The following is a 13,843-nucleotide window of genomic DNA, read 5'->3' as shown; positions in this document are numbered from 1 at the left end:
TAATTATATTAGATATAATTAACGTTTAATTTGTTGAAATTAAACGAAATTGGAGATTTTATAGTATTTAAATATTGATTTAAATATTAATTACATGAATAAGATTCATGTTGAAAATTAGATGTGTGATTAATTTGATATTTGATATTAAATTAATTAATTAATTAAATATGTTTAATTAATTAAAAAAACAAATTAATTTCAATTTTAAAATTCAATTTGAGAAATTGAATATTGAAATGTTGAATTTGATTAATTATGAATTAATCAAATTGAATTTAATTAATTTGGAATTAATTAGATTTTTGGAAATTAAGAAATTAATTTGAGAAAATTTGGAAATTTGAGAAAGTGAGTTTTTCCCACTTTTCTCAAGCATGAGGTGTGTTCACATAATCACACAATTCCTACCTTCCAATTGATAGCATCTGCTGACCAATTCCATTATTGAAATGCTTGCATGCTGCTTGTGAATAAAAACTCTTCGAATTGAAGAAGAGGTAGAGATGGAAAATAGTTTTCTATTACTTCTTCTTCCTCTTCAAACCCACAAAGAACACCTTCATAAATTCACTCAAATTTGAGTTTCACTACACAAATTCAAGGCTGAGAATAGTAGAGAAAATCTCTTGGTGGTTCACGGTCGATTTGGAGCTGGATTAACGTGAAGAGCAACTTGGAATTGGAAGAAATCATCAAAGGTATATTCATTTTGAAACCCACTTCTGAAAATGTGTTTTAGCTTCCTTTAGAACTCAAATTAAATGAAATTAGAGTGCTTATTGATTCTGTTTGCTTCCGTTGCATGCTTGTGTATCCCATCAAAATCTTATCCATCTACTGTAGACTGTTTAGGTTATCTCTTAAACATGATCCACCTATATGTCTCCTCATACATGTTTAAGTTACAAAATATAACATTAGATCTTAGTTTACTGATTTTGTGGGTTAATGCTACTAAATGTCAAATAAAATGCCTCTAATTTTATTAGATAAATAAATTGTTTGTACATTACAATTACAAACTATAGGACACACAAGATTTATGGCATCAACCCTAATAATCTCCCACTTGTCCTAAAACTAGTGAGGTGTACATCATAAAAGTCAAACTAATAAAAAAGTATACATAAAACAAGAAACTAGGACATACAATACACGCCTAGTACAAAATATTCATGTGGAGACATGTGAGTGGGGTTATCCTATACAAAGTGTTTGTATAAGACCGGACCACGAAATATGGAGTCTCTTTATAACACTGTTACTAGAAGAGACTCACTTTTTACTAGGACGACCATAGGTGACTTGACTTTAATCCTGATTGAGTTCTGAACTCCTGCCTATGATGACGGTCCTTTGATCTACATGGGTAAGAGTGGTTAGTTTCGTCGACTTAATATACCTACCATTTTGGGGATTAATCTAATTGGGAAGCTGGGGATACAACTACACAAGAAGGAATTCACTCATTCCCTAATGTTAGGGTTAGAAGATAAATTGCTCCCTTAGGGCTGATTTCGGGGCTTGAACAACGAGGCACCTCACCCTCTCCTAGCTCGAGAGGAGTTCAATCATAGTTGGACTATGTTTAATTATTCATTAGAGGGATCAATGATACTTAAGAAGTTAGATGTAACTATAGGGGTAAAATGGTAATTGGACCCAGCTATACTGAAGAGCAATTAGTGAAGGGTCAATGCATTGTTGATTGGTTATATGAATATCCAATGGACACATAAATATATCTATAGTATGAAGAGTGCAGCTGTACGTCTTTAGTAGAATGATTGACAGTTAATGGATGTTAGTTAATTTGATTAAAGAGTTTAATAAATTAGTCTCATATCATTAAAGTTTCAATCTATAGGTCCATAAAATCCACTCGTTAGCTCAATAATGACTAAAAAGAATCAAATTAATTTTGGTTTAATTTGAATTGTTCAAATTAATTAAAGAAAATTGATTATATAAGATACAATTAAATAGTATACATGGATACATTACAAAATATAATGTATGATGATACATTATATAATTTATGAGAGATAAATATTTGAATATGATTCAAATATTAAGTTTATGAATATAATTTATATAAAAACTATATGTTATAATTTAATGTGAATATGATTCATATTGAATTTGTATATAGTTTTATGAGAGAAATAAATATTTGAATATGATTCAAATATTAAATTTATTAATATGATTCATATAAAAACTATGTTATACTTTAATGAGAATATGATTATTATTAAATTTATATAGTTTTATGAGAGAAATAAATATTTGAATATGATTCAAATATTAATTATGTGAATGTGATTCATATAGAAACTATATGTTAAAATTAATATGAATATGATTCCTATTAAATTTATATAGTTAGATGAAAGGGGTTATTATTTAAATGTGATTCAATTTTTATTGTGATTCATATAAAAATTAATATGAATATGATTCATATTAATACCTTAGGTTATTTGAGAGAAAAATAAACTATAATTTTATGTTATATGTGATATAATATTAACTATAGGTTATGTGTTATATGTGATATAGCATATAATTTAAATATATATTAAATTAAAATTTTGAACTTGAATTTCTAATTATTTTAAAATTAAATTAAATAAAGAGGAGGGATTTATAAGTCCCTCATCCTTGAATCTCTCATACTTTCACGTAAAAAATGAGGTGGAGAGAGAAAGTGTTCTCTCTCTGGTTCTCCTTCTCTTTGCGTTCTGCATAAAAGTTTTACACAGAAAAACTCTCTTAATCATCTCCTTCCCTCTTGCCAAAATTGAGTGCGAGTCCACACCTCTGCACGATTCTCGTTCTTAAGAACAACGGGGAAGACTTCGTGGTGGTATTCGGTTGCAATATTTGTGAGATCGAGAGAACACGATGAAAATTGGAGAGAACGTGAAGATATAGATCTTCAAGAGTATGTATTGCTTAATCCATCTTCTCTATTTTCACAGTAGTAGCATACTTGATTTAATAATATTTATCAATTATTTCCGTCACTCTGAATTTTGTATGTTTTGTAAAATGAATTTAGAGACTGATGCATTCATATGCTTTCACTTCGAAGAATTCCAATTCCTTCAATTGGTATCAGAGTCATCTCGAGTCTCTAAATTTCATTTTCGAATTTTAATTTAGAGTTATTAGTGGGTGTATGATTTACATTTTGATTGAATGTTCTGGGTTTTACACATTAGACGTTTCAAAATGGGCCTAGAATTTACTGCTTTAAAGGTGTTTAAAGTTGTAATTGTCAGTGTTTTGGGCATTTAAATTCTTGTAATCAAGTTTGTAATTGTCCATGTCATTCGTGATGTGGTTTTGACTTCGATTTGAAGAATTTTGGAGCAAGAATGAAGCAAGTTGGATGAACGGACGAAGCAAAGTAGATTTTCTGTCTTACAACGTTACAATGCTCTAGGCCGCATCATAAAAGCCAACATTGCAATGTTTGTATCAGATCATTGCAATGCTTTGGATTGTTAACACATGTGTTAGCATCCTTCAAGTCTTGGTTTTGAGCCTCCCTAAAGGTTTTGTAGCAATTTTTTTGTTTTCTAGATTTATCCAACTAAAAACTCCGATTCCACAACAACGAAAGCACTTTTTCACTCCCCGATGGGTGAAAATACGAAAAAATAAAATTGGAATGAAAAGCGTCCAACGTACTCCTATCAATGTGGAAAATATCTCATTGGAAATCATATAAAGATAATTTCTATTTAATATAGCCATTTTTTTCTATTTATTCCAAGACAAGGGTCCCACAATCTCCTAGTCAAAATCGTAATCCACAAACCATTCCTACTGACGGTCAGAATTTCTTCTATTTCCGTCTCAGCAAATAATTTTTTTCATAAATAGAAATCACAAATCAAAAAAATTCGATCTTTCAATTCAAATAATCGAATTGGGACCTCTTTCAAATATACAACATGGATTCTGTAATTATTAATTTGCAATAATTAATTATTTATTTATTTTCATTAATTAAATTAATTTAATTAATGTTTAGGATGCCAATTTCAGTCCAATAATACTTTTATTTATTTATTATTATATATATGATGTATGATTATTTATTATATTGCATAGTGTATGTCATATAATATAAAAATCCCACAATAGGATATACATTATTTTATGCATCATTCTAATATAAATGTTATGTTATATAGTTGCATGATTTAATTAAGCATGCACATGCATCATATTTAATATAACTGTTATATTATATGATTGCATGCGTTTATAACATATCCATGCATCATTTTATATTATAAGTAATATAATATATAGTTATGGATGATGGAAGATTGTTATATTTATTTTTCCATTACTTGACTATATAAATGTTATGTATAATGTAATGAAAATAAAGATGCATGAAGTATGACACTACTTTACAAAAATATAATTGTTACTATAATTCCAAAATTAAACATGTAATTATATCACATATAATTACTAATTCCCTTAGTTTGAATTTAAACGTTTCAAATCAACTTATCACACTTTCTAAGGCTAATCCGTTTGTGAGCTAGTAGGGGACCTAATGGACCTATAAATAATAGACTCCAATGATCCGAAATTAATTAAATAAACTCTTTACACTAAATTGATCATTCCACTAAAGACCAGTAGTTGCACTCCTCTTACTGTAAATATATTGTGTCCCTCGATATAATCATAATGTTATTTTACCCTCGAGATTATCTCTTATCCTTTAATGAACAATTGGATTCAAAGTGAGTAGGAGTGAATTCTATCTTGCACTCTATGTCCCTAGCTATCTAGGTCTTACTCTTGAAACTTATTGAGTCCCGTTGTTGAATCAACCCTCACCTATGTAAATCTAAGAATTGTTCATAGGCTCACGATTGAGAGGTCTAAAAACAAAACGAATATTTTTTTCAATGGGAAAACTTCAAAGGGCCAAAAATGTCAATTTCTCGAGAACATTACTCCAAAGAAAAATAAAATGTTGTCGAATTGCGGAGGGTGGGATCGTACAAAAGGACGATCGGAAATATCTTCAACCGTTGAAATCACTCTTCTGCTTCGCCGGGATTGGAATCCGGCGGGAGAGCACCAGCGACCGGCTAATCCATTGCAGATTCAAGGTCATCTCTCTTACCAATTCGAACCTATTTCAAGCAAGTTCAATTCAAAGCGCATCTTTCTAGCTCTTCTCTGGCTTTCCTCGACCATGGGAACACTGCGAATGATAGGTAAGTAACTTTCTTCCTTCCCAGCCAAACACTATTTTTCGTCCTTCTTTACTCAATCGAGCTGCAATTAACTCTTTTTGCCTTTCCATCAATGCTATCTTGCAGATATTGCGGTCAATTTTACAGGTGAGGCCAGCATTTCATTCGATGATAGAATGTCTGTTGTTTATACATTAGGATGTGCGAAAGGGTCTCTGTCCTTTTATTTCTCTGGAATGAGATTAGTGTTTTGAATGCAGATGGTATGTTCAAAGGAATCTACCACGGGAAGCAATACCACGCAGCTGACATAGCAGCTGTTTTGAGCAGGGCTTGGAGTGCTGGGATTCAGCGAATCATTGTGAGTCTTTTGCATTTTGTTTTGTAATCCGTGTTAGTACATATGCGTGAAGGGTTATCCCCATTGTTCGGTTATTTGATTGCTTTCTTAGTATCTATAAGTTCTGAAACATGTATCCATGGATTGGCTTCCTTGATGCTCTCTTTTGCTTGAGTCTCAATGACGAAACAAAAGAGCTAGTGGTGCAAAACTAAGCACCTTTTTAAGAGTTGTAATTTTTCTTATTTAGTTTTCAATTGAAAATTGGTGTGGGGGGGTCTTTCCTTATTTCATTTTTCAATGAAATCTTTCTTTTCTTATAAAAAAATGGTCCGACCGTATGCATATTATACTGAGGGATCTGAACTTGTTTTTTTCTTAGATTCTTAACAAGACATTTCTTAATCATGGAGGGACTATTCATATCTCAATGGTGTTGAAATGTGTGTATTTTATCTTACATTGAGACTTCTATTTCCATGACCAGAAGGATGACAGAAATTATAAACATATAAATCATGCATGTAATATGTATTCTGATAAACCATTTATTTCTTACTGTCTTTTTTTTGGTCTGAAGATGATAGTGATACGATCTAGAATAGTTTGTAATTGCAGGTGACCGGTGGATCACTCGAGGAATCAAGGGAAGCCCTTAAAATTGCAGAAACAGATGGTTTTATTTTGTTTTTGTAGTCTAAATTCTGTTGAACTTTTTTATACTGTTTTTGAACTTCCTAATACCCTACTGGGTTATCTGTGTTTCTCCTGGTTCAACATCTTTTTTTGCTTGTAGGAAGGCTTTTTTGTACCGTGGGCGTGCATCCAACTAGATGCAAGGTCGTTTATTCTTCTATTTTTCATGCATCATTCATGGTTTTGTATAGCTTGTGATATACTTTCTTTTCAGGAATTTGAAGAGAGTGATGACCCAGAGACGTATTTTCAGGCTCTTCTTTCATTGACCAAAGAGGGAATTGAGAAAGGAAAGGTTTGTATGTTTCTTTTCTCCAAAAAAGAAAAAAAAAATAGATGTCTTTGGCATGATTTTTTGAGAGGATTAATCATCTTCATGCCACACATATGTATTTAAGGTCGTTGCAGTTGGTGAATGTGGATTAGATTATGACAGGCTTCACTTTTGCCCTGCTGATATTCAAAAGAAGTAAGTGATCAATTAAAAGAATATTCTTCAAATCCCATGTTATGCATTTTATGCAACCCAACAGATACGCAGAATCTTATGTTGTTGAATTGGATATTTATTTCTGATATGTGTAATTGTAGATATTTTGAGAAGCAGTTTGAGTTAGCGCACACAACAAAGCTTCCTATGTTTCTACACATGCGTGCAGCTGCTGAAGATTTTTGTGACATTGTAGAGCGAAATAAACAAAGGTCAGACTTCTAAACCAATGAGAGAACCAAACCTTTACCATATTAGAATTTTCTAGATTTAAGGCACTAGTCATTTGGATTTGAAATAGAAAACTCGAACCAAGATGTGAATGCTTCTGAGGAATAAAATTTCAAGTACCAAGAGCAAAAACATCGATTATTTCAACAGGTACATGAGTCTGTGCAATCATTACACTGGGATCCAAATTGTTTTTGCGACTAAATTAATCAGTCCTCTGATATATACCTTTGAACACAACCACCAGCTTTTCTTTTAGAAGAAATTGTGAAGGAAATGAAAGAAACAATAAAATAGACAAAGGAAAGGGAAATCAGATTATTTCCTCATAGCAAAGAAAGAATAAACTTACTTAAGATGAATGCAATTATCTTTAATACACTTTCTAGGAGAGGAGAAATACATATACACATACATATATCTTTTTCTTTTGGCTGAGAGGAGAAAAGAGACAATTATAAGGGCATTAACTTAAAAAATCCAACAGAATTGCACTGTTAAAGAATACAGTTCAAGTATTACATGTATATACATTTCATATTCCTCATTTCCTTTCGATTATTGTATTTTTCATAAATGATCAGTAACTTGTAAAATTTAGTTGCTTTCTTTTCTTATTGCATGGATTTTGATCGTGCCATTAATGCTTGTTGCATAGGTTCTGTGCTGGAGTTGTTCATTCGTTCACAGATAGTGCAGAAGATCGTGACAAGCTTCTCTCATTCAGTAATTTGTACATAGGTGATTGCCACTTGCTCATCTCTACAGCTTTATTTTTCTCTCTTAAATCTCATTCCTCAAATTAATTGCAACTGCTAAACAGGGATTAATGGTTGCTCTCTGAAAACTGCTGAAAATCTTGATGTTGTGAGGGGCATACCAACTGAGAGACTGATGATTGAGACAGACTCTCCATATTGTGAAATCAAGAATACACATGCTGGGATTAAGTTTGTAAAATCGGTCTGGGCTTCTAAGAAGAAAGAGAAGCATGATGATCAGTGCATAGTGAAAGGCCGGAATGAACCATGTTTAGTTCGGTAAGATACAACGTATTTTATTGTTCTTTTCCTCAAATAGACTTCCCTTTTACTTTATAACTGTTATTTATATCACCATCCGGGAAAATGCTTTCCAATAATTGCTTCAAGTTTTAGTGGACCAACTAGGTATGCCTACAAGGAGAAATATGGAAGAACTACTATCATACGTTGTGCAAATTCTCAAATTATAAAAGCACTCAGTTTTTCAAACATTGCCCTTCTATATAGGTTGGGAGGATAAGGTGCATCATTGGACCAAATGTTTCTTCTTTTACCCCTCTTCTATTTTGCAACAGAAGTTACGACATTGAGCTCTATTGAATTTCTGTATTAGGATTTGTTGGGCTTTGTTGGTAGATTACAAATGTTTGTTCTTGATTAAAAATCTGTTAGTAATGACATCCTTCAAAGTACGAATATATTATCTTTTCTGCTGTTAAAGCTTTGTTAAAATGGAACTTTTCCATTGTCTATCTCTTTATCCATTTGTTTCCAGACATTTTAATTGTAATTTTTTTAAAAAAAATTAAATTAAGGAGGGTTGTGATGCAACTATAGTTACATGTTTTGGCTCTGTTTTTCCTTTGTCAGTGTCTTCATCGTTTTGTTTCTACATATCCTGGATATTTTCCTTATCTTGATTTTTTTAAGAGGGTTTGTGTTTGATGCAATTTACTACTTTTCTAAGATTTGGCTTTCTTTTTCAGGCAAGTTCTTGAGGTCTTGGCTGGATGTAAGGGTATCATGGATATCAACCAGCTTAGTGAAACTTTGTACCACAATACGTGCAGGTATTATGAATTTCGAGATAATATCATTCAAATACTTTTTAGATTTTCTTCAAGCCTCCAACGAATTATTCATAGGAGTCTAACTGTTTTCTTTCTACTCGTGTTGCTTTATTTTGCAGAGTTTTCTTTCCTCAAGACCTGGACTCGGCAGCAGATGCTCTCCTTGCTGGTTCTCATGATCTTGATGAAAAAATTTAGTATAAATCTGAAACCTACTTTTTGTTAAAACTCTTATTATTTTTACACACCATTAGTTTTGGAAGCAGAAGCACATTTTTCTCCAATATGTTAACTTTTCTTTCATTACCGATGCTCCAGTTTTTCTGTCTCCTTTTTTTCTTAAGAGATTTTTTTACACTTAAATTGTTAATTCTCATGAGGGAGGGGGCGAGAGAGAGAGACGACAAACAATCAGTAGTTGAAAACTTGTAGTGATAAATAGCAAAGATAAGGTAAGAAAAGGCCGAGAGATGAATATTATAGTATTAACTCAGCAAAGAGACATGTAGTCCAATTCTCAAGTCATACATAAAAAACTCGTTAACCCATGGCAACATTTTCACACTTTCCCTCAACTCACACCACTCAATGAAAAAATCTAGGCCTTCCTTGGTAGTTGAGCAAGGAATGAAAGAAAATTTCGACGGATGACCTGAATCTGTGCAATTTGCAGAACAATTTCCTTAGCCTTCAATTTCAGTTTAATTTTCATCATCAGATTTCAGGCACTGATACTTGTAAGCAATTCTTTGCTGTCAATGGTATTCTCGGTCCTTGGGAATGCTGCTGGAGAAGTTGGGGCCCGTCCTGCAGCAATGTTCAAACGAAGCGGCCGCCCTTCAACTTCCTGTTTGCATATTTGCATAGGAAGAGGTCAATGTGTGACTTGTATCTATAACACGGGACTGAATACACAGCAGGTACATTTTCTCATGACTTTTTCGGTTTGCAAGGTTTATGTTAATATGAGCCCATTTAGAGGTAGTTAAAAAATAATAATGTAGCTGGGGATCAATCACATTAGTAAATTCTGTCACATGTTCAAGTTGTCTTCTTCTAGAATCATATTGGCAACTACTCTGTTTAGATATTAATTCTAGATTCTCATTCTTTTAGAAAGTAATTCCACTTCCTTACCACTCCATTCATGGACTCCAAAGCAAACTCTGCATCCTCAGCAGTTTCAAAAGATACAAATCCAAAACCTCTACTTTTTCCAGATGCCCTATCATAGATGACCTTGGCACTCAATATCCCCGGTTGGTTTTCAAAAGCCTCTCTAAGACTCTGAGAAGTGAGACCCCAACCAAGGTTCCCTGCATATATCTTGTGAGGACTATCTACAAATTTGTTATAGCTGCTTCTTATCTTTGGCCCCATGACTTCCTTTTCTCCTCCCCTTGGCACTTCAGGGAAGTTCACCCGAACGGTTCGACCACCGATTTGCTGACAAGTAGTGCAACCGTTAGCAACATTATGGCAATCTTGAATATTGTACACTATCAATAAATTTCTCAATCATATAGAGACATCATACCGTGATATCAAAACTATTAGACTGACAATTTGTAGTCTATTTGTGACTACTGTATTAGAAAAGAATCATCAGCACCCCCTTTAATGTCTAACACTTAACATTAATATCATCTAATTCAACAAAGGCACCAACAATGCCATTGCAGAATATTTGTGGAGACACCATGTTATGCCAATGGGCAATGGCTCAATTAACCGAAAAGAAACTAATATCATGATTACAATAACGCCTAGTGACCACGCCAATAAGAGGCATTAAAATCTCAAATGAGTATAGTTCAATGGTAATTGGCAATTTGGCATGATCTTCTTCTATAGAGGCCGGAGATTCGATCCCCCATTTTCACAATTATTGTAAAAAAACTCACCACCCCTAAAGCTTTGCACACGACATTTCCACCTTTTTAAATAACTTATTGTTCCTCTCGAGCCAAATGCATGAGAAAATAGAAAGAAAGAAAAAAAAACCTGTCACCAAACATTGCCCTTCTATCCAAGGATGAAATATCATTATCAGTGTAAATATTGGTAAGTCAGATTTACGGATATTTAAATGTTGATGGATATTCTAAGAAAAAACACAGATATCACGAAAATTCATAAAAATATTGTGAATTTTTTTGTGAAATTTTAGAACAAACTTATTTAAGTAATAAGCTATGACTTTTAGCATATAAATCAATAATTAGAAGCTAAATATGTCTAATAATGGAATAATACTTAATAATGAAGATCAAAAAAATTATTATGAACTGAATATTTTATTAATAAAGTCTAGGTCACATAAAATGAAGGTCAAATACAAGATTCAATAATAAAAAGATGATCTAATAGGTACTAGTCCAACATTACCATAATTCATTTGATAATGATATTCCCAACTCATTGTATGTTAAAAATTTATAGCATAATTGGAAGTATGTCTTCCATGAATCTCACCATCAACTTCAATGCTAGGATACTTTTGATCAAACTATGTTAAATTCAGAGGACGGCTTGAAGAATGTAAATAACATAAAGGCTCCAAGTCTAAGTCTTCATCACTTTCACGAGGAAGTTGTTTTCGTGTATAGATTGATGCCTTAAACCCATCACTATAACCACAGGAACCATAATCACTTGAATGACTATATTTACTATGAGAATAGTCATAATTACTATTGTTATAGACCTATTGACCATGTCCATATCGACTGTCCAAACCATTCCTTTATACTTGAAACAAGTGAGTCGCCTCAATATAAGCATCATCATGTATGGATCTTCTATGAAAGAAAGATTTTCCTATTGCCTAGTCCACCAACTCTATGATCATGGATGGCATCCATGAATTGAGATTCTCCAACGGTGAGACTAATTCCTACTCCACCCACTTTTGGCCATGGTGTAAGTCTTTTTTGTGGTTTCTCCAAATTTAATTTCTAAGAAAATAAAAGTTTTGGCTTGAAAATTCAAAAAATTTGAAAATTAGAAAAAGTAGCACATTGGAAAAGCTTGATATTGGAAAAAGAAAAAAAAAAGATATGTAGAGATAACCAGACGAAATATCCACGATATTTTCACGATATATCCATAAAATATCTACGATATATCCAAAAATATCCACAATTTTGTTGAGCTGCAAAAGATGTTAGCCCAAAAAGATATATCAAAGATATGTCGTTAATATCGCCGATATATCATGAAATTCGAAGAGAAAAGATCTTATCCCTCAATATCTTTATCAGATATATGATTTTACGGATATATCACGGATATATCGTCAATATATCGAGATATTTTCATCCTTGCTTCTATCGACCCATAAAAAAGTAACAGCCACTTGTAAGTTAAGCTAACAGCTAGAACTGTGGATACCCATCCCTAGTTTCTAACCACTGTTTTCAACTTCAAAGTTAATCTCCACAATTCTTAAGCTATAAAAGAAAATAAAATGAAAAAGAGAGAGAATATTAGTAATTACAGAGCCATCAAACATCCGAATTGCTTCTTTAGCTTCCTCCAAAGTTGCCATTGTCACAAATGCAAATCCCCTACTCCTATCCGTAACTTTGTCATATATAACCTAACAGAAGATTCAGAAGATAATCACATAAGAAACCAACAATGGGTAAACAGTTCCGATTAGCCCTAAAAGAATCGATTCAGAATATTCAGAGCAAAAAAAAAAAAAAAAAATTAATCACAAACCTGTACAGAAACCACATGACCAGCTTCGGCGAAGACCTCAGACAATTGGGAAGAAGTCATAGCATATGGTAAATTTCCAATATAAAGCTTCCCTGCTTCGCGAGATACCGATACCTTTTGTTCATCTTCCTCTTGGGTTTCTTCTTCTGCATCCGATTCTTGAATCTCTGCGTATTCTGTTTCTGGGTCGGAGACTTCGAGCCCATCGAAAGCAGGAGGTACACTGTGGAGATGAGAAGGAGAGGAGAAGGAAAGAGGGTAAAAGTTGGGTAAATGGATTGTGAGGTTGAGAAGCTTCAATGGGTTTTGTTTTGGAGAGAAATGAGAGGGAATTTGGTTGGGATGTTGAGTGAAGAAGAGTTTCTTGCTGAGTGGAGAAGAAGATGAAACTGAGGGTGCTGCTGCAGCAGCCATTGAGACAGAAGAAGCTGACATTTGAAGAAGAAAGTGGAAATGGTGGAATCCCCAAGTGGTAGGGATGGATTTCTGCTCCGGGAAGCCCTTGGGGATTGGGGAGCTTCAGAAATTCAAAGATGATAATCTAACTGGATAAGGTTGCTTTGATCGGATTTTTTTTTTCTCTACTTTATGAAAAAAAAACCAGCAAAAATAGGATTCTTTTTCAAAAATTTTTTAAAAAAATGTCATATTAAAAAACAATAATAGATATTAATAGACTTCTAGTGTTTTTAAAATTCTCCATCAATTTTTTTCTTACTAAAAGGAAACTTTCATTTATATATATATATATATATATATATATATATATTTTAAAAAATCTAAATTAAGATAAAAACTAACCCATTCTAATCTAAAGAAAATAAATCTATTTTTAAGAAATAAATATTTATATCAAACCTTGGTAAATATTTTTTATTTCATTTTTCTTGAAATTCCTAATAATAAAAAAAAATTATGTCTTATCATTTTTTTCCTTGGAAATTCAATTTAAAGAAATATTTATTTGGTTGTTGGGATTTTTAGTTTGGTTAAGAGCAAAATTCTACTAATATATCAAATGATAAATGAATTGGGTAGCTGTTGAAACTAGAAAACTCGCTAGACATTTGACATGTGTAGTTAAAATTATTTATATTGTATTTTTAAAGTTAAAATACCATTTTGATCTCTGTACTTTAATAATTGCTCACTTTTAATCGGAAAAATTAAAAGGATATTGTTCTTTTAGAAACTATTTAGGAAAATATGTTGTTTTCAAACTATTTGTAAAAATATTGTTGTTTTTTTAAAAATAAGTCGAGGGTTGAAAATTCAACCTACAT

General features: G+C 32.3%; 2 protein-coding genes across 2 annotated transcripts; one reads left to right on the top strand and one right to left on the bottom strand.

Moving 5' to 3' along the window:
• The first annotated feature begins 4,977 nt into the window (after positions 1 to 4,977).
• On the top strand, positions 4,978 to 9,151 carry LOC120090443 (putative deoxyribonuclease TATDN1). The gene is made up of 12 exons (XM_039048110.1): positions 4,978 to 5,264; positions 5,370 to 5,390; positions 5,504 to 5,604; positions 6,202 to 6,259; positions 6,380 to 6,423; positions 6,494 to 6,574; positions 6,678 to 6,748; positions 6,871 to 6,981; positions 7,659 to 7,741; positions 7,824 to 8,040; positions 8,751 to 8,834; positions 8,954 to 9,151. The coding sequence occupies exons 1-12, from the start codon at positions 5,015 to 5,017 to the stop codon at positions 9,030 to 9,032; spliced, it is 1,200 nt and encodes a 399-aa protein (XP_038904038.1). The 5' UTR covers positions 4,978 to 5,014; the 3' UTR covers positions 9,033 to 9,151.
• A 133-nt stretch (positions 9,152 to 9,284) lies between these two features.
• Positions 9,285 to 13,133, bottom strand: LOC120090444 (33 kDa ribonucleoprotein, chloroplastic). Its single transcript, XM_039048111.1, has 4 exons — positions 12,561 to 13,133; positions 12,334 to 12,435; positions 9,972 to 10,280; positions 9,285 to 9,681 (listed from the first exon to the last, which is right to left on the bottom strand). Exons 1-4 carry the CDS (start codon positions 12,993 to 12,995, stop codon positions 9,556 to 9,558), a joined length of 972 nt encoding a protein of 323 aa, XP_038904039.1. The 5' UTR covers positions 12,996 to 13,133; the 3' UTR covers positions 9,285 to 9,555.
• Positions 13,134 to 13,843: the final 710 nt, after the last annotated feature.

This window comes from Benincasa hispida, chromosome 11, assembly GCF_009727055.1.
Source record: "Benincasa hispida cultivar B227 chromosome 11, ASM972705v1, whole genome shotgun sequence".
Taxonomy (NCBI): domain Eukaryota; kingdom Viridiplantae; phylum Streptophyta; class Magnoliopsida; order Cucurbitales; family Cucurbitaceae; genus Benincasa; species Benincasa hispida.
This window is presented reverse-complemented; position numbering and strand designations above follow the sequence as displayed.

Coding starts and splice junctions, on each gene's coding strand:
- LOC120090443 (XM_039048110.1), top strand. CDS start 5,015: ATGTTGTCGAATTGCGGAGGGTGGGATCGTACAAAAGGACGATCGGAA. Junction 6,575..6,677: donor AGGGAATTGAGAAAGGAAAG/GTTTGTATGTTT, acceptor TATGTATTTAAG/GTCGTTGCAGTTGGTGAATG. Junction 6,749..6,870: donor CCTGCTGATATTCAAAAGAA/GTAAGTGATCAA, acceptor GTGTAATTGTAG/ATATTTTGAGAAGCAGTTTG.
- LOC120090444 (XM_039048111.1), bottom strand. CDS start 12,995: ATGTCAGCTTCTTCTGTCTCAATGGCTGCTGCAGCAGCACCCTCAGTT. Junction 10,281..12,333: donor TTCGGATGTTTGATGGCTCT/GTAATTACTAAT, acceptor ACTACTTGTCAG/CAAATCGGTGGTCGAACCGT. Junction 9,682..9,971: donor TGGAGTCCATGAATGGAGTG/GTAAGGAAGTGG, acceptor ATATGCAAACAG/GAAGTTGAAGGGCGGCCGCT.